The sequence below is a fragment of the Scyliorhinus canicula genome, chromosome 6, assembly GCF_902713615.1.
Source record: "Scyliorhinus canicula chromosome 6, sScyCan1.1, whole genome shotgun sequence".
NCBI classification, from domain to species: Eukaryota; Metazoa; Chordata; class Chondrichthyes; order Carcharhiniformes; family Scyliorhinidae; genus Scyliorhinus; species Scyliorhinus canicula.
Genome location: NC_052151.1, coordinates 11,785,177 through 11,811,721, shown reverse-complemented (window position 1 = coordinate 11,811,721; position 26,545 = coordinate 11,785,177). Strand labels below are relative to the sequence as shown.

At 45.9% G+C, this 26,545-nt stretch overlaps 1 protein-coding gene across 1 annotated transcript in view; it reads left to right on the top strand.

Annotated features, from left to right (window-relative positions):
* Positions 1 to 25,539, top strand: part of LOC119966981 (inactive tyrosine-protein kinase 7-like) — a 331,205-nt gene extending 305,666 nt beyond the window's left edge. The window contains exons 17-20 of the mRNA XM_038798955.1: positions 5,709 to 5,789; positions 10,144 to 10,295; positions 21,172 to 21,350; positions 24,248 to 25,539. Of these exons, the coding sequence (XP_038654883.1) occupies positions 5,709 to 5,789; positions 10,144 to 10,295; positions 21,172 to 21,350; positions 24,248 to 24,408 (573 nt within the window). The 3' untranslated portion in view covers positions 24,409 to 25,539. The remainder of the gene's footprint in view (positions 1 to 5,708; positions 5,790 to 10,143; positions 10,296 to 21,171; positions 21,351 to 24,247) is intronic.
* The last annotated feature ends 1,006 nt before the right edge of the window (positions 25,540 to 26,545 follow it).

The following is a 26,545-nucleotide window of genomic DNA, read 5'->3' as shown; positions in this document are numbered from 1 at the left end:
CGCCGGCCTCCTGCCCGTCTTGGACCTCGAACGATCCAGAGCCGGGTCCAGCGCAGTAATAAAATCTCCTCCCAGTATTAAGCCCCCCGTCTCCAGGTCTGGAATCCGGCTCAGCATACGCCGCATGTAGCCTGCATCGTCCCAGTTGGGGGCGTACACATTGACCAGTATCACCCGCTCCCCTTGAAGCCTACCACTCACCATTACGTATCTGCCACAGCTGTCCGCCACCACACTCGACGCCACAAGCAACAAGCTCTTGCCCACTAAGATCGCCACGCCCCGGTTCCTCGCATCTAGCCCCGAATGGAACACTTGTCCAACACACCCTCTTCTCAGCCTCACCTGATCCGCCACCTTAAGGTGCGTCTCCTGGAGCATAGCCACGTCCGCCCCCAGCCCCTTCAAGTGCGCCAACACCCGGGCCCGCTTCACCGGTCCATTCAGCCCCCTCGCATTACATGTGACCAGCCGAATCGGGGGGGGGGGGGGGGGGGGGGTCCTCCCCCTCCCTCTGCGCTGGTCAGCCATAGCTCTCCCTCGGCTCACCACGTGCCCGCAGAACCCCCCAGGCCCGTTCCCCACAAAAAAACACCAAAATAAATAATTAAAGAGCCGCAAAAAAAGAACCAACAAAAACAGCAAACAGGAAAAAAGGATACCGGGGGGACAATGCCTCCGGACAGTGTACATCAGTCCCCAGCCCCCCCAGTCCTCAGTTCGAGTCCAGCTTCTCTGCCTGGACGAAGGCCCAGGCATCCTCCGGGGAGTCAAAGTAGAGCCCGCGATCTTTATAAGTGACCCAGAGGCGTGCCGGCTGTAGCAGGCCGACATTCACCCCCTTCTTGTGAAGCACTGCCTTCGTCCGATTAAAACCAGCCCTTCTCTTCTCCACCTCCGCACTCCAGTCCTGATAAATCCGGATCTCTGCATTCTCCCACCTGCTGCTCCTCTCTTTCTTTGCCCATCTCAGCACACACTCACGGTCAACGAAGCGGTGAAAACGGACCAGCACCGCCCTTGGTGACTCGTTCGGCCTGGGCTTTCTCAGCAGCACTCGATGGGCACCCTCCAGCTCCAAGAGCCCTTGGAAGGACCCTGCGCCCATTAACGGGTTCAGATTCAAGGCCACATACGCCCCTAAGTCCGAACCTTCCAGCCCCTCCGGGAGGCCCAGGATCCGCAGGTTCTTCCGGCGGGAGAGGTTCTCCATCTCCTCCATCCTCGCTTGCCATTTCTTGTGAAGCGCCTCGTGCAACTCCACCTTCACTGCCAGGCCTAGGATTTCATCCTCGTTCTCCGAGGCCTTTTGCCATAACTCGCGGATCTCTGCGCCCTGAGCCGTCTGAGTCGCCATAAGCTTGTCCAATGAGGCCTTAAGCGGTTCCAGGAGCTCAGCTTTCAGCTCTCTGAAACAGCGCTGAAGCAGCTCCTGCTGCTCCTGCGCCCACTGCTGCCACGCTGCCGGTTCCCCGCCCACCGCCATCTTGTTTTTCCTGCCTCACACCTTTCTCTGCTCCAAAGCCGATTTTTTGACCGCCCCGCTCCTGGTCCAGTCCATCCATCGGCAGATGACAGCCGCAAATGTGTTCCCCCACCGGGAAAAGTCCAGCCAGCGCCGCTACAGGCCCTTAAAAGAGCCCAAAAGACCGAAAAAAGTGGGAGCCACCAAACGTGCGGCTTAGCTCCACATCACCGCAACCGGAAGACACTCCGTGATTTGGTCTCCACAGCCGTCTGTGGTAAAGAGTTCCACAGATTAGGGATGGGGCGAATGTATATGATTGTTAATATTATTGTTATTTTCGGTATGTTACTAAGGTGCGTTATTGTTGTATAAAATCAAAATTTCTCAATAAAAATTATTTAAAAAAAAAAAGAGTTCCACAGATTCACCACCCTCTGGCTGAAGAAATTCCTCTTCATCTCTGTTTTAAAGGATCGTCCCTTTAGTCTGAGATGGTGTCCTCTGGTTCTAGTTTTTCCTACAAGATGGACCTTAAGCCTATGCCGCCTGGTGACTGATCCCTCCACCCTGGGAAAGAGTGCCTGAACATCCACTCTATCCATGTCCCTCATATAATCTTGTAGGCCTCTATCAGGTCAACCTTCAACCTCTGTTGTTCAGCCTCTCCGCAGAGCTAACACGCTCCAGACCTGGCAACGTCCTGGTAAACCTCCTCTTCATCCTCTCCAAAGCCTCCTGGTAGTGTGGCAATAAAATTAAAGAAATTAACATGTACTGAGAGGAGGGCCTGGCAGGCATAAAAGTAGATAAATCTCCAGGGTCAGATGAAATGTGTTCCAGGCTATTGAGTGAGGCAAGGGAGGGAATAGCAGGAGCTCTGGCAATAATTTTCAATTCCTCTCTGGCCATAGGAGAGGTGCTGGACGACTGGAGGATGTGGTACCATTATTCAAGAAAGGAGGGAGGGATAAACCAGGAAACTATAAGCCAGTTAGTCAGCAAGTCAAGCTCCAATACACTCCGTGGTAGGGAAACTATTGGAAGCAACTCTGAGAGACAGAATTAATCTAGGGCGGCACGGTAGCATTGTGGTTAGCATAATTGCTTCACAGCACCAGGGTCCCAGGTTCGATTCCGGCTTGGGTCACTGTCTGTGCAGAGTCTGCATGTTCTCCCCATGTGTGCGTGGGTTTCCTCCGGGTGCTCTGGTTTCCTCCCACAGTCCAAAGATGTGCAGGTTAGGTGGATTGGCCATGATAAATTGCCCTTAGTGTCCAAAAAGGTTAGGTGGGGTTACTGGGTTACAGGGATAGGGTGGAGGTGTGGCATTAACTGGGGTGCTCTTTCCAAGGGCTGGTGCAGACTCATTGGGCCAAATAGCCACCTTCTGCACTGTGAATTCTATGAAAGCTTATCTTTGAATTTTCCACCAGCCAGTGCAGTCTGAAAATGGAATTTCTATACATTGAAGAAATGTGAAGCCCAAACTGAAATCTACTCATATGGCTTCAATAAGAGCTTAATCCCGTATTTATGGCCAAACATGTTAGATGTCTAATATGTACCTTCTGTAATATCCTCTGTTTAACAATCAACCTCGCATCACTGTGTTGTTGCACTTGATCTGTTGCTGAATTAGTAGCTGAGCTGTGCGGTGGAAGTGATCCATGTGCCATTTATAGTAGAGGCTCAGCCCCTCATTCATTCCTGGCAGATTTAGGTCCTTGTTTCTCAGACTTATGATGACAGTTCTGTGAAGTGACCATGAAAAACAGAGGTCTATCAGCATTATCAAACAATCGTGAAGGCTAGACAATGCAAAAGTTTAATTCATGCATTCCACTCTCGCAAAGTGCGTGGTAAGCTACAAACTAGTATTTAAACATCTAACTTGGCGTTGATCAGACATCATGGATAGCTGTCACAAGGGTGGCATAGAGGGCAGCACGGTGGTACAGTGGTTAGCATTGCTGCCTACAGCCCTGGGTCACTGTCCGTGTGGAGTTTGCACATTCTACCCGTGTCTGTGTGGGTTTCACCCCCACAACCCAAAAGATGTGCAGGAAAGGTGGATTGGCCACTCTAAATTTCCCCTTAATTGGAAAAAATAATTGGGTACTCTAAATTTTAAAAAAAGAGTGTGACACAGTGGTTAACGCCAGGAATTCCGGCCTTGGGTGACTGTCTGTGCGGAGTTTGCACTTTCTCCCAGTGTCTGCGTGGATTTCCTCTGGTGCTCCGGTTTCCTCCCACTGACCAAAGATGTGCAGGTTAAGTGGATTGGCCATGTTATAAATTGCCCCTTAGTGTCTAAAGAGGTTAGGTGGGGTTACTGGGTTATAGAGATAGGGTGGGGGCATGGGCCTGGATAGGGTTATCTTTCAGTGGGTTGGTGCAGACTCAATGGGCCAAATGGCCTCTTTCTGCACTGTAAGGTTTCTATGATTCTACAAATAATAGTTCGGGATTTCTTCTGGTAGCACAAGAGCCTTGAAAGTGTAGCATTTCCTTATTGGTGTGCCACATACCACAAACGATCAGGTTCTCCAGGTCTAACTGTGAATGCTGTTTGTTCAGTCTGCTCCAGCTCTGCAATGTACGCATGGAGCATTCTACTCCTCTGACTTCTGCATCTCGTTTATTTTTCTCCTTCACTCCATCATTGACATTGATGGGGTATTTAACTGTCCGGATCCTGCACTCTGAAAATCCCTCCTCAAACTTGTAATGTTTTCATTTAAAATTCTCTGACAGCTCGCCTTGGAACATTTCTATTAAAATCCTTAGTACATAGAACATAGAAGTATTGTTTAAGTGGCTATAATTTAAGAATTAACGTTTTTGCACAGTATATTTATATAATGCCTTGTCTTGTTGCAGCCTGAGATATTTGCAAAGTGCTTTAAATGATATTTTAGTCACTGTTATTTTGATGAATTTGACCCAGATGGGGGAATGAGCTCAGCAACACACTGTAGCCTCATTGAACCTTTGGGCCCCTTGTTGTACTGATGTTTCAATGCTAAATGGTACTTGTCTTTCTGTATAAGTTATTACACTTGGTTACAAATTCTAAAATAAATGTCATAAATGGGAATTGCCTATATACCCCCCCCCCCCCCCCCCCCCCCCCCCAACCTTCCACACCGAACAATGTCTGTTGTGGCAAAATTAATTGTAACCGCCCTTCTTCAAAGTGCTCAAATTATGAAAAATAGCTCCTTTCCCTACTCACCGTCATTTAGGCACAGCACTTTCCTCCTGCCCCTCCTCTCTCCCTGTTTTCTTTCTCCTGCTCCTTTCCCTACTCACCGTCATTTAGGCACAGCACTTTCCTCCTGCCCCGTCCCCCCTCCCTGTTTTCTTTCTCCTGCTCCTTTCCCTACTCACCGTCTTTTAGGCACAGCACTTTCCTTCTGCCCCGTCCCCATTCCCTGTTTTCTTTCTCCTGCTCCTTTCCCTACTCACCGTCTTTTAGGCACAGCACTTTCCTCCTGCCCCCTCCTCTCTCCCTGTTTTCTTTCTCCTGCTCCTTTCCCTACTCACCGTCTTTTAGGCACAGCACTTTCCTCCTGCCCCGTCCCCTCTCCCTGTTTTCTTTCTCCTGCTCCTTCCTCCCGTCTCCTCATGGCCCATCCTCCTCCCCCTCCTACCCTCTTTTCAAGCTCCATCCCAAACCCTGCATGGTAGCACAGTGGTTAGCACTGTTGCTTCACCACGCCATGGTCCCAGGTTCGATTCCCGGATTGGGTGACTGTGCAGAGTCTGCACGTTCTCCCCGTGTCTGCGTAGGTTTCTTCCGGGTGCTCCGGTTTCCTCCCACAAGTCCAGAAAGACGTGCTGTTAGGTGAATTGGACATTCTGAATTCTCCCTCTGTGTACCCGAACAGGCGCCGGAGTGTGGCGACTAGGGGATTTTCACAGTAACTTCATTGCAGTGTTAATGTAAGCCTACCTGTGACACTAATAAAGATTACAAACCCTTTCTCGCACCAGCAAAGAAAATCCCAAATCAAATGATGGACTCTTGCTGCTTGTGCCGAAAATAACATATGGCAATACAAATTGTAATTATTGTGCCTAACTTCGGCTGTGTTCTAAACTTGAAGCAAAGGTGGGGGTTATTTGTTGAGTATAGTCACAGTTTCCTGTTTTGGTGTTTCCACACGGTGTCCTGAATGTTCTTACTCTACCAGAGGTTACTGATGAACATTTAAACTTCACACACTTTGTCTTCCAGGGAGATCTGAAGCAGTTTCTGCGTATTGCAAAAGGCAAAGAAGAGAAGATTAAATCTCAACCGTTAAGCACAAAACAAAAGGTAGGAGCTGAGGATTTTCAGTTGAGGTTTTTAAATCATTTGAAGTGTCGTGTGGAAAATTAGTTTATTGGTTTAGGAATTGAGCCACTTGAAGCGAGCTATATTTCCATATATGGGCACTGCACATATATATATATAATAGAGCCAGAAGCCAGAAGAATAAATGCTCAGGAGACTCCACCAAGTCTGTGTTGCACTGTATTCTCCCAAAACTTGGAAGGAAACCATGATCGTGTCACTTTTTGTACATATTAAAACCCTGATGTAACTTCTTCACAAGCATTATTTTCCAGCATGTGGTGCCGCTGAATAATCTGGTGATTGTCGACCCACGAGATTTTTTTACCTCTCTCGCCTTGTCTCCTAAAATTGATCATTAGTGATGGTGTGTGGTTCCCTTGTAGCCATCTGGGACCTTGCCCAACTACCGTATTGTTCACATGTCATCCAAGATGGTGCATCTTTGTGGCTGTTTGACCTTGTCCAGTAAGTAGCTTTGTAAGACAACAATTGGAAGTGGGAACCTGGGCTGCTTTTCTTCCATTGCCCAGATCACTGAACTGGATTGTCTCGCCACAGCTTAACACAGACCGGGGAACTGAACATAAAATCTGCCAGTCTCTGTGACTCAAAACAACAACTTGTATTTATACAGCATCTAAACATAATGAACATCCCAAAGTGCTTTACAGAAACATTTAAAACAAAGTACAACACAAGATCACATAGGTCAGATGACCAAAAGCTTGGTCAAAGAGATAGGTTTTGAAGAGTCGTTTATTGGAGAAAGTGAGGCAAAGAGGTTTAAGAAGGAAATATTCGACCGTTGGGCCTAGTCAGATGAAGACACCAATGGTGGAGTGATTCAATTCTGAAATGCTCAGGAGGCTAAAATGAGAGGAACACAAGGTATCTGAGGGTAGTGGGCCGAAGGAGATTACAGAGACGAGGATGATTGTTTTAAAAAAAAAAGATGGGCATTTTAAAATGGAGACTTTGCTGGATGGGGAGCCAGCGTAGATAAACGGGCACAGGGATGATGGGGAACAGGACTAGCTGCAAGTTAAATCACGGGCAATGGAATTTTGGATGACCTCAAGTTTACATAGGGTAGAATGTGGGAGACCAGCCAAGAGGGTTTCGAATTAGTATTGTCCAGATGTAACAAGGCAAGAGTGAGGTGTGTTGAGGTAATATTACAACGGTGGTCTTAGTGATGGTATGCATATATACAATATCTAATTAAAGTCACTAACAACATTCTCTGTGTTTGTAACTGTGGTGTATGTATCACTGATCCCTTTTGACCTCTAGAGTCTTTGTCCTGGTTGACTGTCATCCTCCTCTAACTCCTCTACACCGTTGTCCATCTGGTGACACTAAACTCACTTGTTTATACTTTAGAGACACAGTTTTAGTCAAAGCTTGTCCTGCAATGGTTTCTCTTCCTTCCCCCACACAGTTACTCCAGAATAACCCATGGATCTATGCTTGACCCTTTCCCGTCCTATTTTTTCACCCATCTGTATGCCTATCCCAGCCCATCTAACTGAAACCACCTTCTCTCCCCCTTGTCACTGTAAAATTAGACTTTTCCAATGCTTTCCCATTCTCCGCACCTCATAAATTTCAATTTATCTAAAGTTCCGCTGCCTATCTCATCCCACACTGAGTCCCACTTCCTGCCCCTGCTGGCCCGTGTTGGCTTTCAGTACCTCAGAATTAAAATTGTCACCATGTTTAAATTCCTTTGTGGTCTGACTCTTTCCTCTCTCCAACCATCACCAGTTCCACAGCCCTCCCCCTCCCGCCACCTTGCTGATCCTCTGAATGTGGGGAACCCCTGCTCCCTTTAGCTCAACAGGGGTAACTGTGTCTTCCTAGTTTAGTTCCCACTTCTGAAAGTCTTTCCTGGATCTGCTCCATCGGCTGAGGTATTAAATAAATAATTTGCAACAGTCTTTACCAAGACAATGCTGCCTGGGTCTGCTGAAAGAGCGGATAGGGCTTCAAATCGTTACGGTGGAGGCAATAGATAGGCTTGGATGTACTTAAATGTTATCATTCATCAAGACCAGATGCAATGCATCGAATGATAGTAAAGGTGAAAACTGTGGTTGCACAGGCCATAATTTACTACTGGTCCCGCCGTTGTCAACAGAATTTCCTGTTGACTGCATCCCTTGCTGCCGGGAAACTCGTGTGCGGGCATGGGAACAGAATATCCCGCTGGAGTGAACAGCCAGAAAATCCCGCCCATGTTTAACTAACGTGCTGAAATTTTTTGAGGGGGTAACAGGGAGGGTGGATGAGGGTAATGCTGTTGATGTGGCATACATAGACTTTCAAAAGATGTTTGATACAGTGCCACACAATGCACAGTTATTGCTCATGGAATAACAGGAAGCAGTAGCAATATGGATAGAAAATTGGCTAAGTGACAGGAAACGGCAGCGGTGAATGGTTGTTTTTCAGACTGGAGGAAGGTTTACAGTGGATTTCCCAATGATTGGTTAGGACCTTTGACCTTTTTGATGTATATTAATGGCCTGGGTTTTGATGTACAGGACAATTCAAAATGTGTGGATGACAGGATACCTGGAAGTAGTATGAAATGTGAGGAGGGTAGTAGTAAAATTCAAAAGGACATGGACGAATTGGTGGAATGAGCGGACAAGTATCAGGAGCAATTTAACGTAGAGGATTGTGAAGTAGTACATTTTGGTCGTAAGATTGCAAACAGACAATTTAAAATGAAGGGTACAATTCTAAAGGGAGTGCATTGGATATATATGTGTATATGTGCAGAAATTACTGAAGGTGGCAGGAGAGGTTGAAAGAGCAGTTCAAGCACACACAACCCTGGGCTTTCTAAATAGCGGCATAGAGTACAAAAGCAAGGGAGTTATGTTAAACCTGTATAAAATACTGGTTCAGACTCAACTGGAATATTGTGTCCAGTTCTGGGTACCACACTTTAGGAAGGATGTTAAAACATTAGAAAGGATGCAGAAAAGATACAAGAATGGCCCTAGGAGAGAGGAACTTCAGTTAGGTAGATAGATTGGAGAGGCTAGGATGGTTCTCCTTGGAGCAGAGAAGTTTTTTTTTATATGCATTTTATTACAAACATGTATCAAAACAGGTTCCAGCGAATAAACACCGTGGGAAACATACTTCCCAGCAAACAACTATTCAGTCTGCATACACTTTTCCCGCTTTTTTTTACCCTCTCCCTCACCCCTCTGCGACGAACAGCTCCTCAAACATGGTCACAAACATCCCCCACCTTAAACCCCTCTGCAGAGCCCCTTAACTCATTTTTTATCTTCTCCAACCACAGGAAGTCATACAGAACACCCAACCATCATCGCTACCCCCGATGGCGATGATGACTGACGACGGCCACTCCAGTAAAATTCACTATCGTGCAATCAGAGAGGCGAAGGCCAAGACATCGGCCTTCCCCCTCTCCATAAGTTCCCGCTTCGGTGAAACCCCAAATATCAGCGCCAAAGGGTCCAGGTCCACCACCTCCTCCACTATCTTGGCTATGACGCCGAACACTCCCGCCCAGAATTTTCCCAATTTTTCGCAACCCAAAACATGTGCGCGTGATTCGCTAGCCCCTGCTCATACCTCTTGCACTCATCTACTACCCCCTGAAAGAACCCACTCATTCTCGCCCGAGTCATATGCACCCTGTCCACCACCTTAAACTATATCAGGCTCATCCTTGCACAGGAGGAGGTGCCGTTTACCCTGCACTATGCAGTGCTTCACTCCATACTCCTCAATTGCTCTTCTCCCACTCCCCTTCCCATTTCTCCTCGATCTTCACCACCCGCTCGCCTCCTCCCCCCCCCCCCCCCCCCCCCAGCCACTTGTAGATATCCCCAATTCTTCCATCCCCTTCCACATCCGAAACAGCACTCGCTCCAGCTGGAGGAGAAGGTTGAGGGAACATTTGATGCAGCTATTCAAAATCGTGAGGGATATGACAAAGTAACTAAGGAGGCGCAGTTCTGTAAGTGGAAGGATGAAGAATCAGTGGTTACCCATTTTAAGGTGATTGTCCAAATAAGCAATAGCAGCAAATAGTAACAGAAAGCCCTTATTATGCAGGAGGTTGTTGGAACTCTTAATGCACTGCTTAGAAACATGGTGGAGACAGATTCAATCATGGTTTTCAGATGGGGATTAGATAATTATCTTAAGAGGAAAACAGTGTAGGGAAAAGAGAGGCGGGGAGGTGGCACTTGGTGAATTGCTCTTACAGGGAGCCAGCACAGATACAGCAGGCCGAATGGCCTCCTCCTGTGGTGTTCTTTGATTCTATGATCTTCTTTTCCAGGTGGGTATTTGCATACAGGTAGCTCTGGGAATGGAGTACCTGTCAAACCATCGCTTTGTACATAAGGACCTGGCTGCTCGAAACTGTCTGATCAGTGCTCAACGACAGGTCAAGGTGGCAGCACTTGGACTGCGCAAAGATGTGTACAACAGGTAAGTTAAACTCTCTCTCTCTCTCTCTCTCTCCCCCCCTCCCCGGTAATGGGGCAAGACATTTTGCACATCCTTGTAAAAATAATATGGGATTGGTTTTCTATATAATATTCAAAACAAGAGGTTGTACAAGAAGCATCCTTCCACAAATGTTAATGTCAGTATTTAAAATGGCCCCATGATCCAGCAGGATCTCACACAAAGTAGATAAACCTAGGCTAATTTAGACTGTCCAACTGCACAGATGTAAGCGGATCGGTTCCTGATTTCCTGAAATCTGGTTAAATTCCTTCATTCTCGTTCTCCAGAAAGGTATTTGTTCCAAATTTGTAGCTTGATTTATTCCCAGGGCAGTTATTGCACACTCCTAGTTGTTCCAAGGTGATTTGGGGCAACTCGATCTTCTGCAGTCCTTGTGGTGGTGGTCATGCTCCAACAGACGGAATTCCAGAATCTTGATTCAGCACCAGCGAAGAATTAGCAATCTATGCCCAAAGCTATGGTGGAGGTGATGGTGCTCCCACACCATAGGTGTTCAATTGCTGTGTAGCAGATGAGATAGCCTCCACACCAAGAGAAAACTTATTACATCCTCAGGATAGCTAAAACATTATCTTCATTTTAACATCTACCTTTGGCATTGACAATTGAAATGAAAAACCAATGTTATGTTAAATTTAGAATAACCAATTATTTTTTTCCAATTCAGGGGCAAATTAGCGTGGCCAATCCACCTATCCTGCACAACTTTGGGTTGTGGGGGTGAGACCCATGCAGTGGGGGGTGGGGGGGGTGCAAACCCCACACCAGTTATTTTGATTGAGGGAAGAATTTTAGATGGACAATAGGAAGTCCCTATTTCCCAGTAGTTTATTTTCCGAATGTATCCTTTTATAGGATGTGGGTGCCACTGACCAGGTCAGTATTTCTTGCCTATCACAATTTGCCCTTGAACCAGGTGGCTTCCAAGGCAGCTATTTTGTGGATTTTTAATAAAATAATTTCAGGGGGTGTGTGTGTCACTGGCTGGACCAGCATTTATTGCCCAATCCTAATTGCCCTTGAGGGCATTGCAATGGATCTGGAGTCACATGTTGGCCAGACCAGGTAAGGATGGCAGATTTCCTTCCCTAAAGGATATTAGTGATCCAGATGGACAATGGTTCCATGGTACTGATTAGACTTTTAATTCCAGATTTTTATTGAATTCAAAGTCCATCATCTGATTTGAATCTGGGCCCACAGAGTGTTTACCCTGAGTCTCTGAAATACAAGCCCAGTGACAATAGCACTGCCACTCCCTCCCCAGTATCATTCAAGCCATGATGTGGAGATGCCGGCGTTGGACTGGGGTGAGCATAGTAAGAAGTCTTACAACACCAGGTTAAAGTCATTTCATTCAACAGGTTTGAATCAAACCTGTTGGACTTTAACCTGGTGTTGTAAGGCTTCTTGCTGTGCTCATTTAAGCTAGACCAGGTAAGAATGGCAGATTTCCTTGCAAGAAAGGCACTGGGGAACCAGATGGTATTTTTACAGTTATCGATGATAGTTCCAACGACACCATCACTGAGATTAGCTTTTAATTCCAGCGGCTGCCATGGTGGATTTTGAATCCATGTTCCCAGAGCATTAGCCTGGCTCTCTGCCAAATGCCACCATCTCCTCCAGTAATTCCATGTGATTTTCACATCGACAGTGTTATGGGCCAGGGTTTAGAGAACCCCAAAGTGTATCATAGAGTTCAGCTGACCCACAACCTTTAATGGATTGTGGTATGGGGAGCACACGGCCCACTCTACAGGTGTGGTACAGCAAAATTGGAAGAAGTATTTTTTAAAAGCAAAACAATGTTTATTCTATGAACTCAAGTTAACCTTTTTGAAACATACAGTGAACAACTTAGCAACCATCAATTCAAATACAACCCCCAAAGAATACAACACTAAGTAATCCTTAATAACTTCCCAAACAACATCCAGAAGACAGAAGAAACACCTTTCAACAGAAGCACATTAGGTTTATATTCACTACTGAGAACATTTATAATTCTAAATTCACCAAATGATCAAGAGAGTCTTTAGATGGCAGAAGGAACAGTAGTACGCCTGCTTGGTCTGGCTTCAGCTCCAACACTGAAAACAAAACTATAAAACACCCTGCAGCAAACAGCCTAAAACAAAAGTAAAAAGCTGACAGACAGCCCAGCTCCGCCCCCTCTCTGACATCACTGCAGTAATAAACACCCATTTCTTAAAGGTACTCTCACATGACGCCTCCCCCAAGATAAACAAAATAAACCATCAACTTCAAGATGGTTTCATTTTTCACCTTTTCACTATCCTTTAAAAAATGCACACAGTAAATATACTTTTTTGTTTAAAAAAAAAACAACACACGCAAACAGGTATAATAATATAGTCCTTTTTTTTGTTGTTCTTCCTCCAACTGAAATCCTTCTCGATTGACAGTCTCTTTGAAAAAGAAGGTCCTTGCACAGTCCGTCCATTTCTCTATGCCTTGGCATTTCTCTTTAAAGTCAGATACTTTAGTTCAATCTGATCACAGAGTCCCTTGTAATTCTCCAACACAGGAGCATTGGTTATCACAGCTTTCAGGCTGTGAAATGCCTGTTGAAAGTCCGCTGTCCACTGAAATTTTCGATGTTTCTTCAACAAGTCCATCAGTGGAACAATCACGCTACAAAACTTTTGCACAATCAAATCAAATTCAATCAAATCCACTCATGCCAAGAAATCGCATTATTTCCCTTTGCCTTGAGGATATCGGAAACTCCCCAATAACTTTTGTGTTCACATCCCGTGGGACCATTCGACCCTGTCTGATTGTATGGCCAAGGAAAATGACTTGGGCTTTTCCAAATTCACTTTTGGCTAGGTTTGCCACCAAACCTGCCACCTGAAGTCGATCGAATAACTCCATCAGATGTTTCAAATGTCCTGTCCATGTCTGGCTGAAAATTACCAGATCGTTGTTGTATACCGCACAATTGGGTAATCCTGAAACAACTTTGTTAGTTAACCGTTGAAATGTGGCTGGGACATTTTCCATGCCAAATGGCACAACTTTGAATTGGTATATACCATCTGGAGTCACAAAAGCTGAAATCTCCTTCGCCCTTTCGGATAAAGGTACCTGACAGTAACCTTTAAGTAAATCCAGTTTGGAAATAAAAGCTGATTGTCCCAGTTTCTCAATGCAATGCTCCAAATGTGGGATAGGATAAGAGTCCGTTCTTGTAACTGCATTCACCTTTCTATAGTCCACACACAACCATTGGGTACCATCTGGTTTAGGTACCATCACTATGGGTGAGCTCCATTGGCTGCAACCCACTTCAATTATGCCATTTTTAAGCATACACTCTTTCTTTGTTTACCTGTGCCAATTTTAAAGGGTTAAGTCTATATGGATGTTGTTTGATTGGAACAGCATTTCCCACATCTACATCATGTATAGCCATTTTAGTACTTCCCAATTTATCTCCACAAATATGCCCATGTGATATCAATAACTCTTTCAGGTCAGTCCGTTTTTCCTCTGGAAGGTAACTCAACAATTTATCCCAATTTTTAATAACATCCTCATTTTCCAATTTAATTTGAGGTGTGTCAAATTAACAGTCATCTGGATTTGTTTTGTCACTTTGAGTTAGAATCATTAAAACCTCCTTTTTCTCTCCTTCCCTTTCAAAGTATCTTTTAAGCATATTCAAATGACACACTCAGTGAGTCTTCCTTCTATCTGGTTTTTTTAACCACATAATTCACCTCACTTAATTTCCTTTCAATCTAATAAGGTCCACAAAACCTCGCTTTTAAAGGCTCACCTACCACTGGTAACAACACTAAAACTTTATCTCCACAGGCAAAACTACGAACTTTGGATTTCTTGTCCGCGACCCGTTTCATCACATTTTGTGCAACTTTTAAATGTTGTCTAGCCAATTCACCTGCTCTATTTAATCATTCCCTAAAATTTGACATGTAATTCAATAATGTATGTTTTGATTTCTCACTCACCAATTTTCCCTTAATCAATTTAAGTGGTCCTCTTACCTCATGACCAAAAATTAGTTCAAAAGGACTGAATTTGGTTGACTCATTATTTGCATCCCTAATTGCAAACAGTACAAATGGAATTCCTTTATCCCAATCCTCGGGATAATCATGACAATAAGCCCTCAACATTGTCTTTAATGTCTGATGCCACCTTTCTAACGCTCCCTGCAATTCTGGATGGTACGCAGTTGATTTAAATTGTTTAATTCCTAAGCTATCCATAACTTCTTTGAATAACTTTGAGGTAAAATTCGATCCTTGATCCGATTGTATTTCTGTGTGTAGTCCATATCTAGTAAAGAATTTAAGTAACTCCTCCACAATCTTTTTAGCTGTGCTATTACGTACTGGAATGGCCTCTGGAAACCTAGTAGACACGTCCATTATAGTCAAAAGATATTGATTCCCACTTTTTGTTTGAGGAATCGGTCCTACGCAATCAATTAGGACCCTTGTAAAAGGCTCCTCAAATGCTGGAATGGGTATTAAGGGTGCTGGGTTTATCACTGCTTGAGGTTTCCCTATCACTTGACATGTGTGACATGATTGACAAAATTTTACTACATCTTTATGTAGTCCAGGCCAATAAAAATGGTTTTGGATTTTAGCCTCAGTTTTCCTTGTTCCCAAGTGACCTCTCACTGGTACCTCATGTGCAACTCGCAACACCTCCTTTCTATACCCTACTGGCAATACTACTTGATGAACTTCTGCCCACTTTTCATCCGCCTGCATATGTACAGGTCTCCATTTTCTCATCAAGACATCACTTTTACGGTAATAACATTCTGGTATACTCTCAGATTCCTCTTCTGTATATGCTTTCTGATACATCCATTTTATTTCCATATTGTAACTCCGCCAATTTTCCTGAACTAAAAATATCCACCTCATCCTCCACCTGTTCTTGTTCTTTTTCAACCATCTGATCAGAAATCGTTTCTGATAATTGCACTTCAACTTCATCTTCACTCTTCGATTTCTCCTCTTGTCTTAACCTGTGATTTTGCGACCTTGTTACTACACAATCCGGAAAAATCCCAGGATATTCGTCCTTCAACCCTTCAGTTGTCTGATTTTCCACTGGCTTATCAACCACAGTAGGCATCACTCTCACCTGCGATCCAGCTATATCATTACCCAAGATAAACTGTATTCCTGGACAAGATAGTTTCTCTATTACTCCTACTACCACTTCACCACTCTTCACTGGACTTTCCAACCATACCTTATTATAATGGAACACTACTCCTCTCACCCTGAATTCCACATATTACCACCTTTTCTGGCAATATTCTTCCCAAACTACATAACTCCTCATCTCTTACCATTAAAGATTGACTAGCTCCTGTATCTCTTAAAATTGTGACTTCTTGACCTGCTCCTCCTGATACACATGAGCAAACTTTACCCACACAAGTAAATTCTTTAAAGAGATCTGGCACCTTCTTATCAATCCTGATCAGGCTGTACAATCTTTTGAACCTCCTTCACTTCACTTGGGCTTTCCTTTACCACTTTAACAAACCCTTATCCTGTTTTACCACATCAGCCTTCCCAGTGCTTTTCTTCAACCACCAACACTGTGACTTTACGTGGCCTAGTTTATTACAGTGAAAACATTTGAAACTTTTCATGTCTCTTCCACCCTCCTGGATTTCTTTTTTAATCTGAGGTACACTCTCCTTATTATCTCCCATCAGATCACCTTTACCTTTACCACTTGAGTATTTCTCATGTCCCCAGTTTCTATCCCTCACAGGCTGAAACTGATGTCAGAAACCAAGCTTTGATTTATGAACTAATTCATAATCATTTCTGCTGCTAATCTCACAGTTTTAACCCTCTGCTCTTCCACATGAGTTCTCACTACATCAGGAATTGAATTTTTAAACTCCTCCAAAAGTATAATTTCTCTGAGAGCTTCATACGTTTTGTCTATTTTCAAAGCCCTTATCCACCTATCAAAATTATTCTGTTTGATCCTTTCAAACTCCATGTATGTTTGACCAAATTCTTTCCTTAAATTTCTAAACCTCTGTCTGTAGGCTTCAGGCACTAGTTCATATGCACCTAAGATGGATTTTTTTTCACCTCCTCATACGTCCCAGATACCTCCTAGTAGTGCTGCAAATACTTCACTGGCCCTACCTACCAGCTTTGTTTGAATCAGTAATACCTACATGTCCTGTGGCCATTTCATTTGTTTTGCCACGTTCTCAAATGAAATTAAAAAGGCTTCTACCTCCTTCTCATCAAACCTTGGCAATGTGTGGACATATTTAAATAGATTCCCACCAAGCCTTCGACTTTGACGCTCTTTCCCACTATCCTCACTTGTGGGAAGGCTGATGTGGTAAAACAGGATAAGACAGTGGGGTTTGTTAAAGTGGTAAAGGAAAGCCCAAGTGAAGTGAAGGAGGTGCAAAAGATTGTACAGCCTGATCAAGAAGTGATTGATAAGAAGGTGCCAGATCTCTTTAAAGAATTTATTTGTGTGGGTAAAGTTTATTCATGTGTATCAGGAGGAGCAGGTCAAGAAGTCACAACTGTCATCCAACTGTACGTTTCCCTTTATGCCTTCCAATTTTAACTGACTGTCATGTTTAATGCCATTTTCTGAAGTTCAGACTCTCTCTCTTTATTTTTTTCCCTGATCTGTATCTCCCTTTCTCTTTCTTTTTCCTCTCTCTCTCTTTCGTATTCAAGCTGCTTTAATTCTTTCTCATGTTCCATTTGTTTAATTTGTAACTGAATTTTTGCCATTTCCAATGAGTCAAACTGTATCTCTGGCAACTTTAAATGCTTAGCCACCGCCATAATTGCCTCATCTTTTCACATTTTGTCAGGTAATGTTAACTGCAATATTTTTGCCAAATCTAACAGTCTGCTTTTAATCTCTGTCCATTTGACCGTCTCCACCCCAAAAAACTTCAGACCTCTGAAAGAGCCATTGTCCACAACACACACCCTACTTGAATTGGAATACCCCACCTGAAAAGCAACCACATTATGCTCACCCCTCACTGTCTTTAAATTCACTAAGCCAATCCAATAGATCGACTTTTATCCTGGACGAGCCCCCAATTTGTTGTGGGCTAGGGTTTAGAGAACCCCAAAGTGTATCATGGAGTTCACCTGACCCACAGCTTTTAATAGATTGTGGTTTGGGGAGCACACGGCCCACTCTACAGGCATGGTACAGCAAAATTGGAAGAAGTATTTTTAAAAAGCAAAACAATGTTTATTCTATGAGCTCAAGTTAACCTTTTTGAAACATACAGTGAACATCCTCGCAACCATCAATTCAAATACAAGCCCCAAAGAATACAACACTAAGTAATCCTTAATGACTTCCCAAACATCATCCAGAAGACAGAAGAAACACAGAAGACAGAAGATTGAACCTGGGACCCTGGAGCTGTGAAGCAATTGTGCTATCCACAATGCTACCTGGGCAGCACGGTAGCATAGTGATTAGCACGATTGCTTCACAGCTCCAGGGTCCCAGGTTCGATTCCCGGCTTGGGTCACTGTCTGTGTGGAGTCTACACATTCTCCCTGTGTGTGTGTGGGTTTCCTCCGGGTGCTCCGGTTTCCTCCCACAACCCTTCGTTATGGGTGGGGTTAGTGGCTTATGGGGTTGTAGGGTAGGGTGGAGGTGTTGGCTTGGGTATGGTGCTCTTTCCAAGAGCCGGTGCAGACTTGATGGGCCGAATGGGTTCCTTCTGCACTGTAACTTCTATTCTATTCTAAGACAGAAGAAACTCCTTTCAACAGAAGTACATTAGGTTTACATTCACTACTGAGAACATTTATAATTCAGAATTCACCAATTCATCAAGAGATAGTCTTTTGATGGCAGAGAGAACAGCAGTACACCTGCTCTGTCTGGCTTGAGCTCCAACTCTGAAAACGAAACTAAAACACACCATGTAGCAAACAGCCGAAAAAGAAAGTATAATCTGACAGACAGCCCAGCTCCACCCCCTCTCTGACATCACTGCAGTAATTTCTTAAAGGTACTCTCACTACAGATATTTATATACACACCCATTTATAAACACCCATTTCTTAAAGGTACTCCCACATAACAACAGGAACAGATCAATAGATACTCCGTTTGCAGCTTTACCTGGAGGAAGACACCTCCAATAATGCTGCACTGAAAGTTCAGTCTAGGTTCTGAGCTCAGTTCCTGGAGTGGGGCTTGAACACACCAATCTCTGACGCAGAGGTGAGAGTACGTCGACCAAACCAAGCTGATGCACTGTTTTTCAGGTGCCAGCAAGGAAAGAATTGTCCCATGATTCTAAGCTGCTGCCACAGTTTCAGGCACATGCTGCAAGATGAATAATTTTCATCAACAGCTAGACCATCGGAACAATTTACCCCAAAAGTTACTATGTCCAGTTTTGGGTGCGTTTAACGCAGTGTTTCTCAGCAGCTGAGGTGGAATTGGAAGGCTGCACTGATCTTTTGCTCCTCCTTCAGCCCTCTGATATAGACACCGACCCCCAAACCCTTGGGGAGGCCCCCAGAAATCCCCCCGAGGCCCAATCCCTGACATGGCTACCATTACCTTGGTGCTACCCTGTTGTCTCCGACCAAATTTGTGTGGGCCAATACTAAATGGCGCCCTGGCGAGGTCACACAGGCGCAGTTGTTCAGTCCCAGACTGCTCTTTTAAATATGCTGAACTGTTCACTCCCAGCGAGGGCGAAATCCAGCTCGCAACGTTCTGTTGGATCTCTCAAGATGTTTTGAACGTCGCAAATCCCGCAAGAGGCCTCTCGTACGATTCTCGTACGGGCCTCATCCCGCCACTAAATCACACCCCATATTCATAATCATGCCGCATTGACTGTTGATTTCTTTCAGGTATCCCATTGTGCTGTCATTCTTGTACAGAGAGCGTTGATAATACCATCTCACCAATGTGTATCGACCAGCTAAAAGTCTCTGCCAGCCATGTGACTCATTAACCATTAGCTTGGCGAGGATGTGTGTGTCATGCTGAACCTGCCTGCCTCCTTAACCTCCACCAGAGGGCACCCTTTGACAGGGGATGTGATTTTGGAGGCTGGGACTACATTTCCTGCAACTGAGTTGCAGTTTAGTACATTCATTATTTGCGAAAGAACTTGTATATTTCATCTTGTTCAGCACCAATTCTTAGCTTTTTTAAGTAAAATTTTGAAACCTAACTCATTTTTAAATTAAATTTCATCTTCTTTCCAAACACTCAGCAAATAGCTGTAGAAACCAGAGCTGGATGTTGTTCAGCTCACATTACAACCATATTAGGATATGCTTGTTAAGGAATATTCCTTCCTTTTGAGGTTGACGTTGTTTGATCCTTTTTAGGCTTTGTCTGGGTAGACTGCTTTTACAGCTCAGACTGGTTGGAGATACAAAACATTGATTTTATATTTCTCTCACTTGCTTATTTTGAATGCATTTGGCTGCAAGGATGAAAGTTTATATTGGAGTGATTGACATTGGTGGATCCAGTGGCCTGAGATAGTATTGTGTAAAAATACAGTCCAGTTCACTCACTGCACTTCATTTGCTGGACAAATACCTGCTTATGTAGATCGTAGGTAGGATCCGGAAAGGATGGCACGGTAGCACAGTGGTTGGCACTGTTGCTTCAGAGCTCCGGGGTCCCAAGTTCGATTCCCAGCTTGGGTCACTGTCTGTGCGGAGTCTGCATGTTCTCCCCGTGTCTGTGTGGGTTTCCTCCAGGTGCTGCGGTTTCCTCCCACAGTCCAAAGATTTGCAGGTTAGATTGATTGGCCATGATAAATTTCCCTTAGTGTCCAAAAAGGTTATGTGGGATTACGGGGATGGGGTGGAGGTGAGGGCTTAAGTGGGGTGCTCTTTCCAATGTTCTACTGTCTACTGACCGGTGCAGACTCGATGGGCCGATTGGCCTCCTTCTGCACTGTAAATTCTATGATCTATGATGCACAGACTTGAGAGTGTGGCAAAGGTGGATTCAATCTTGGCTTTTCAAAAGGGAATTAAATAAACGCTTGAAAAGAGCAGATTTGGGGGTTATTGGGAAAGACAGGCGAGTGGGACTGGCCATATAGCACATGGAGAGAGTCAGTATAGTCTTGGCAGGTTAAATAGCTTCCTGCTGTGCTATAAACAATCTGTATGATTCAAATCTCAAGTATCATTAAACAGAAATTCACTTAAACTGTTTATATACTTTCAGCATGATTTATGTAAATCAAACTTTATTGTTGCATGTTGTTGTCTTGTTTTCAAATCCCTCCATGACTTCATTCCTGCTATCTCTCTCACCCTGCAGAACGCTCGTTTTGACCCATTTACCCTAATGGTTCCTTTGTGACTTGGTGAAAAATGAAATATAAATGTCTGATTACGCTCTTGTGAGCAGCTCTGAGACGTTTTATTGCACTAAAAGTGCTACATAAATACAAGTTGTTGTTGTTGTAGGCATTTGTCAGTTGGAATAAGGCATTCTGAGATGCACTGGCTGTTACATAGGTCACTTCATGTTGGCTCCACACACAAACAATGAACTTTCCCGATCATACAGCAAGTGCTGTCTTTCAGCTGATCTTTGAAAATGCTGCAGAGCAGTTGTCATGTCCGATATTCTTCCCTCCGCTAATAACACCAAAAAAAGTTTTACTGCTGATTGCTGGGCTACTTCTCCACACGACCAACGCAGGTCAATGTATGAAGTGCTTTGTGATGTTTTGGCACTTTAATTATTGATAGAACCAAGCTCTAATGTTCTGCCTCTTATTCACCAGTGAGTATTACCATTTCCATCAAGCGTGGATTCCACTCCGCTGGATGCCAACTGAGGCCATATTTGAGGATGATTTCTCCACAAAGTCCGACGTGTGGTCCTTTGGGGTTCTGATGTGGGAGGTCTTCTCACAGGGGGAGTTGCCATTTTCCAAACTTAGTGATGATGAAGTGTTAACAGGTATTGAAGTTGGTTTTATTTGTTCCTTGTCCTCGCGTGTAGCACTGGCTGGTGCACTGATTCCAGATCGCAACACCAGAAACTGTTAATATTTACTATCCTAACTTGAGGCATGTGCAGATTAAGAAGAAGACAGGAGGATAATGGAGGAGACAGGAGGATAATGGGGGAGACAGGAGGGTAATGGGGGAGACAGGAGGGTAATGGGGGAGACAGGAGGGAAATGGGGGAGACAGGAGGGTAATGGGGGAGACAGGAGGATAATGGGGGAGACAGGAGGGTAATGGGGGAGACAGGAGGGTAATGGGGGAGACAGGAGGGTAATGGGGGAGACAGGAGGGTAATGGGGGAGACAGGAGGATAATGGGGGAGACAGGAGGATAATGGGGGAGACAGGAGGGTAATGGGGGAGACAGGAGGGTAATGGGGGAGACAGGAGGGTAATGGGGGAGACAGGAGGATAATGGGGGAGACAGGAGGGTAATGGGGGAGACAGGAGGGTAATGGGGGAGACAGGAGGGTAATGGGGGAGACAGGAGGATAATGGGGGAGACAGCAGGGTAATGGGGAGACAGGAGGGTAATGGGGGAGACAGGGATAATGGGGGAGACAGGAGGATAATGGGGGAGACAGGAGGATAATGGAGGAGACAGGAGGGTAATGGGGGAGACAGGAGGGTAATGGGGGAGACAGGAGGGTAATGGGGGAGACAGGAGGGTAATGGGGGAGACAGGAGGGTAATGGGGGAGACAGGAGGGTAATGGGGAGACACGAGGGTAATGGGGGAGACAGGAGGATAATGGGGGAGACGGGAGGATAATGGGGGAGACGGGAGGATAATGGGGGAGACGGGAGGATAATGGGGGAGACGGGAGGATAATGGGGGAGACGGGAGGGTAATGGGGAGACAGGAGGGTAATGGGGGAGACAGGAGGGTAATGGGGGAGACACGAGGGTAATGGGGGAGACACGAGGGTAATGGGGAGACTGGAGGATAATGGGGGAGACGGGAGGGTAATGGGGGAGACAGGAGGGTAATGGGGAGACAGGAGGGTAATGGGGGAGACAGGAGGGTAATGGGGGAGACAGGAGGGTAATGGGGGAGACAGGAGGGTAATGGGGGAGACAGGAGGGTAATGGGGAGACACGAGGGTAATGGGGAGACACGAGGGTAATGGGGGAGACAGGAGGATAATGGGGGAGACGGGAGGATAATGGGGGAGACGGGAGGATAATGGGGGAGACGGGAGGATAATGGGGGAGACAGGAGGGTAATGGGGAGACAGGAGGGTAATGGGGGAGACAGGAGGGTAATGGGGGAGACACGAGGGTAATGGGGGAGACACGAGGGTAATGGGGAGACTGGAGGATAATGGGGGAGACGGGAGGGTAATGGGGGAGACAGGAGGGTAATGGGGAGACAGGAGGGTAATGGGGAGACAGGAGGGTAATGGGGGAGACAGGAGGGTAATGGGGGAGACAGGAGGGTAATGGGGGAGACAGGAGGGTAATGGGGGAGACAGGAGGGTAATGGGGGAGACAGGAGGGTAATGGGGGAGACAGGAGGGTAATGGGGGAGACAGGAGGGTAATGGGGGAGACAGGAGGGTAATGGGGGAGACAGGAGGGTAATGGGGGAGACAGGAGGGTAATGGGGGAGACACGAGGGTAATGGGGGAGACACGAGGGTAATGGGGGAGACACGAGGGTAATGGGGGAGACACGAGGGTAATGGGGAGACTGGAGGATAATGGGGGAGACTGGAGACTAATGGGGGAGACTGGAAGGTAATGGGGAGACTGGAGGGTAATGGGGGAGACTGGAGGATAATGGGGGAGACGGGAGGGTAATGGGGGAGACGGGAGGATAATGGGGGAGACGGGAGGATAATGGGGGAGACGGGAGGATAATGGGGGAGACGGGAGGATAATGGGGGAGACGGGAGGATAATGGGGGAGACGGGAGGATAATGGGGGAGACGGGAGGATAATGGGGGAGACGGGAGGATAATGGGGGAGACGGGAGGATAATGGGGAGACGAGGATAATGGGGGAGACGGGAGGATAATGGGGGAGACGGGAGGGTAATGGGGGAGACGGGAGGGTAATGGGGGAGACGGGAGGGTAATGGGGGGAGACGGGAGGATAATGGGGGAGACGGGAGGATAATGGGGGAGACGGGAGGATAATGGGGGAGACGGGAGGATAATGGGGGAGACGGGAGGATAATGGGGGAGACGGGAGGATAATGGGGGAGACGGGAGGATAATGGGGGAGACGGGAGGATAACGGGGGAGACGGGAGGGTAACGGGGGAGACTGGAGGGTAACGGGGGAGACGGGAGGGTAACGGGGGAGACGGGAGGATAACGGGGGAGACGGGAGGATAACGGGGGAGACGGGAGGATAACGGGGGAGACGGGAGGGGAACGGGGGAGACGGGAGGATAATGGGGGAGACGGGAGGATAATGGGGGAGACGGGAGGATAATGGGGGAGACGGGAGGATAATGGGGGAGACGGGAGGATAATGGGGGAGACGGGAGGATAATGGGGGAGACGGGAGGATAATGGGGGAGACGGGAGGATAATGGGGGAGACGGGAGGATAATGTGGGAGACTGGAGGGTAATGGGGGAGACGGGAGGGTAATGGGGGAGACGGGAGGGTAATGGGGGAGACGGGAGGGTAATGGGGGAGACGGGAGGGTAATGGGGGAGACGGGAGGGTAATGGGGGAGACGGGAGGGTAATGGGGGAGACGGGAGGGTAATGGGGGAGACGGGAGGGTAATGGGGGAGACTGGAGGATAATGGGGGAGACGGGAGGGTAATGGGGGAGACTGGAGGAAAATGGGGATATATACACACGTTCACACATAAGGATTCACCTTTTTTTTACAGGCATACAGAACAATCAGATCAAACACGCTGCACCTGATGGCTGCCCACCTAAACTCTACAAACTGATGCAGCATTGCTGGGCTGCGAGCCCCAAGGACCGCCCATCTTTCAGTGAGATTGTCAACACTCTGGGCGAAATCCCTGCTGACAGCAAAGTCTGATGGGAATTAAAATGACTCTTCCTAGAATCATGTACAGTGTTGAACAAAGAGAGATCAGCATCCCATCCAAGGCATGTCTGCTGGCTGCGTACCTAGGTTTTATTGTAACTTTTTGTGTTTTCTTTTTAATATTTCATCCGAGGAATAGAGCATCACAATTTCCAGGGACCTTTTTGGCTTAATTTTAACTGTACAGAGTGCTGTTTCCAAGGCCTTCTGCCCACTGCTATCATTGTGCACCTGCTCCTACTGTGGAAGATGTTTGTGTCTCCGGTTCAGGAGCCTGGGGATAATTACCTCCAAACATATCAGGGAGGCTTTTGTTATTCGGAGAGCGACATTACAGATTGTCTACTGCATTGACTAAGAGCAATAAATGATGGCCACACTACCCCACCAACTGCTGACCTGGAATACAGTGCTTGCTTCTCTTATCAGCAGATTACTGGGTAGAATGAATTTGCTTCATGAAAAGTAAGAGACCAAGCACAATAATCTCAGAAATGTAATTGTGTTCAGTGAGACGGTGCAAGCTATCTTAAAGGACCATGGCCTGCTGGTGAATAGTGCATGATCTCAGGATGTCTCCGTGCCTGGAGTTTGTACATACTGTAGAATTGAAAATCACATCCCAACATTGCTTAACATAGAAAGAAGCTGGAGAAACCTGTCTATTTATTTCAGTAGGTTCTCAATTATCTTGTCTTTCCAACATGGTACTGTTTGCCTTTTTTTTTTTAAAAAGTTTATTATATGTATGTTAACCTTTAACCATATATTTACAAGCAGAAACACTATATCTAAAGCCAGTGGCTAAACTGGCATTGCGTATACGCAAACCTGTATTGAACCAAGTGCCTGGTGTATGAAGGAATTGTTATCAATTATCAAAACTGTAACAAAATGCCAGATCCTGATTTTTATAATTCTTTTTAAAAACTTTTTTTAATCAAATTTTTCATTTTTTTAAGTGTGGAAATAAAAACTTGGCTGAAATTTTTAGTTTTTTTAATTTGCATAAAACGTAGACATTTAGTTTATATTTGGCTTGTGCAGTTGGTTTTATATCCGTTATTTTTACATGCTGCTGTCAATAAAGTTCACACTTTCTGGTGTGTCAATTTATCTGTGTTCATAGATATCTGCCGTTTAATTCTGGCATCACTGTTGGTAAGTCACAATAAGGAGAGGGAGGAGGCTAGACTTGGCCCTGTGTGAATGCTGAGAGAGATCAGACGTGCGTCACTGGGTAAATGCTGCACAGGGCCATGTGCAAAATGGGTCTTTTTTTTAAAAATAATTTTTATTCAAATTTTCACATTTTCACAAAAAAGAAAACAGTAACAGAAAATTCTAAGAACAAACCCCCCCCCCCCCCCTCCCCCCCTGTATATACAAAAGAGTAAAAATAAATAAACACCCGTCGTTGACAAAGATTCATCCCAAAACAAAAACAAAGAGACCCCCCCCCACCCCCGGGTTGCTGCTGCTGCTGACCTTTCGATTTTACCGTTCTGCCAGGAGACCTAGGAATGGTTGCCATCTCCTGAAAAAACCCCTGCACTGATCCCCTCAGGGCAAATTTCACCCTCTCCAATTTAATGAACCCCGCCATATCGTTGACCCAGGCCTCCACGCTTGGGGGCCTCGCATCCTTCCACTGAAGAAGAATCCTCCGCCGGGCTACTAGGGACGCAAAGGCCAGAACACCGGCCTCTTTCGCCTCCTGCACTCCCGGCTCCACTGCAATCCCAAATATTGCGAGTCCCCAGCCTGGATTGACCCTGGATCCTACCACCCTCATACCGTCATTACCACCCCCTTCCAAAATTCCACCAGCACTGGGCATGCCCAGAACATGGGGACATGGTTTGCTGGGCCCCCAGAGCACCTAATACACCTGTCCTCGCTCCCAAAAAACCGGCTCATCCTTGTCCCGGTCACATGAGCCCTATGCAGTACCTTTAAACTGTATGAGGCTAAGCCTCGCACAAGAAGAGGAGGAGTTCACCCTTTCCAGGGCATCCACCCACGTCCCCTCAATCTCCTCACCCAGCTCCTCCTCCCATTTACCTTTCAGCTCCTCCACCGAGGCCTTGTCTACCTCCTGCATCACCTGGTACGCTTCCGAGATCCT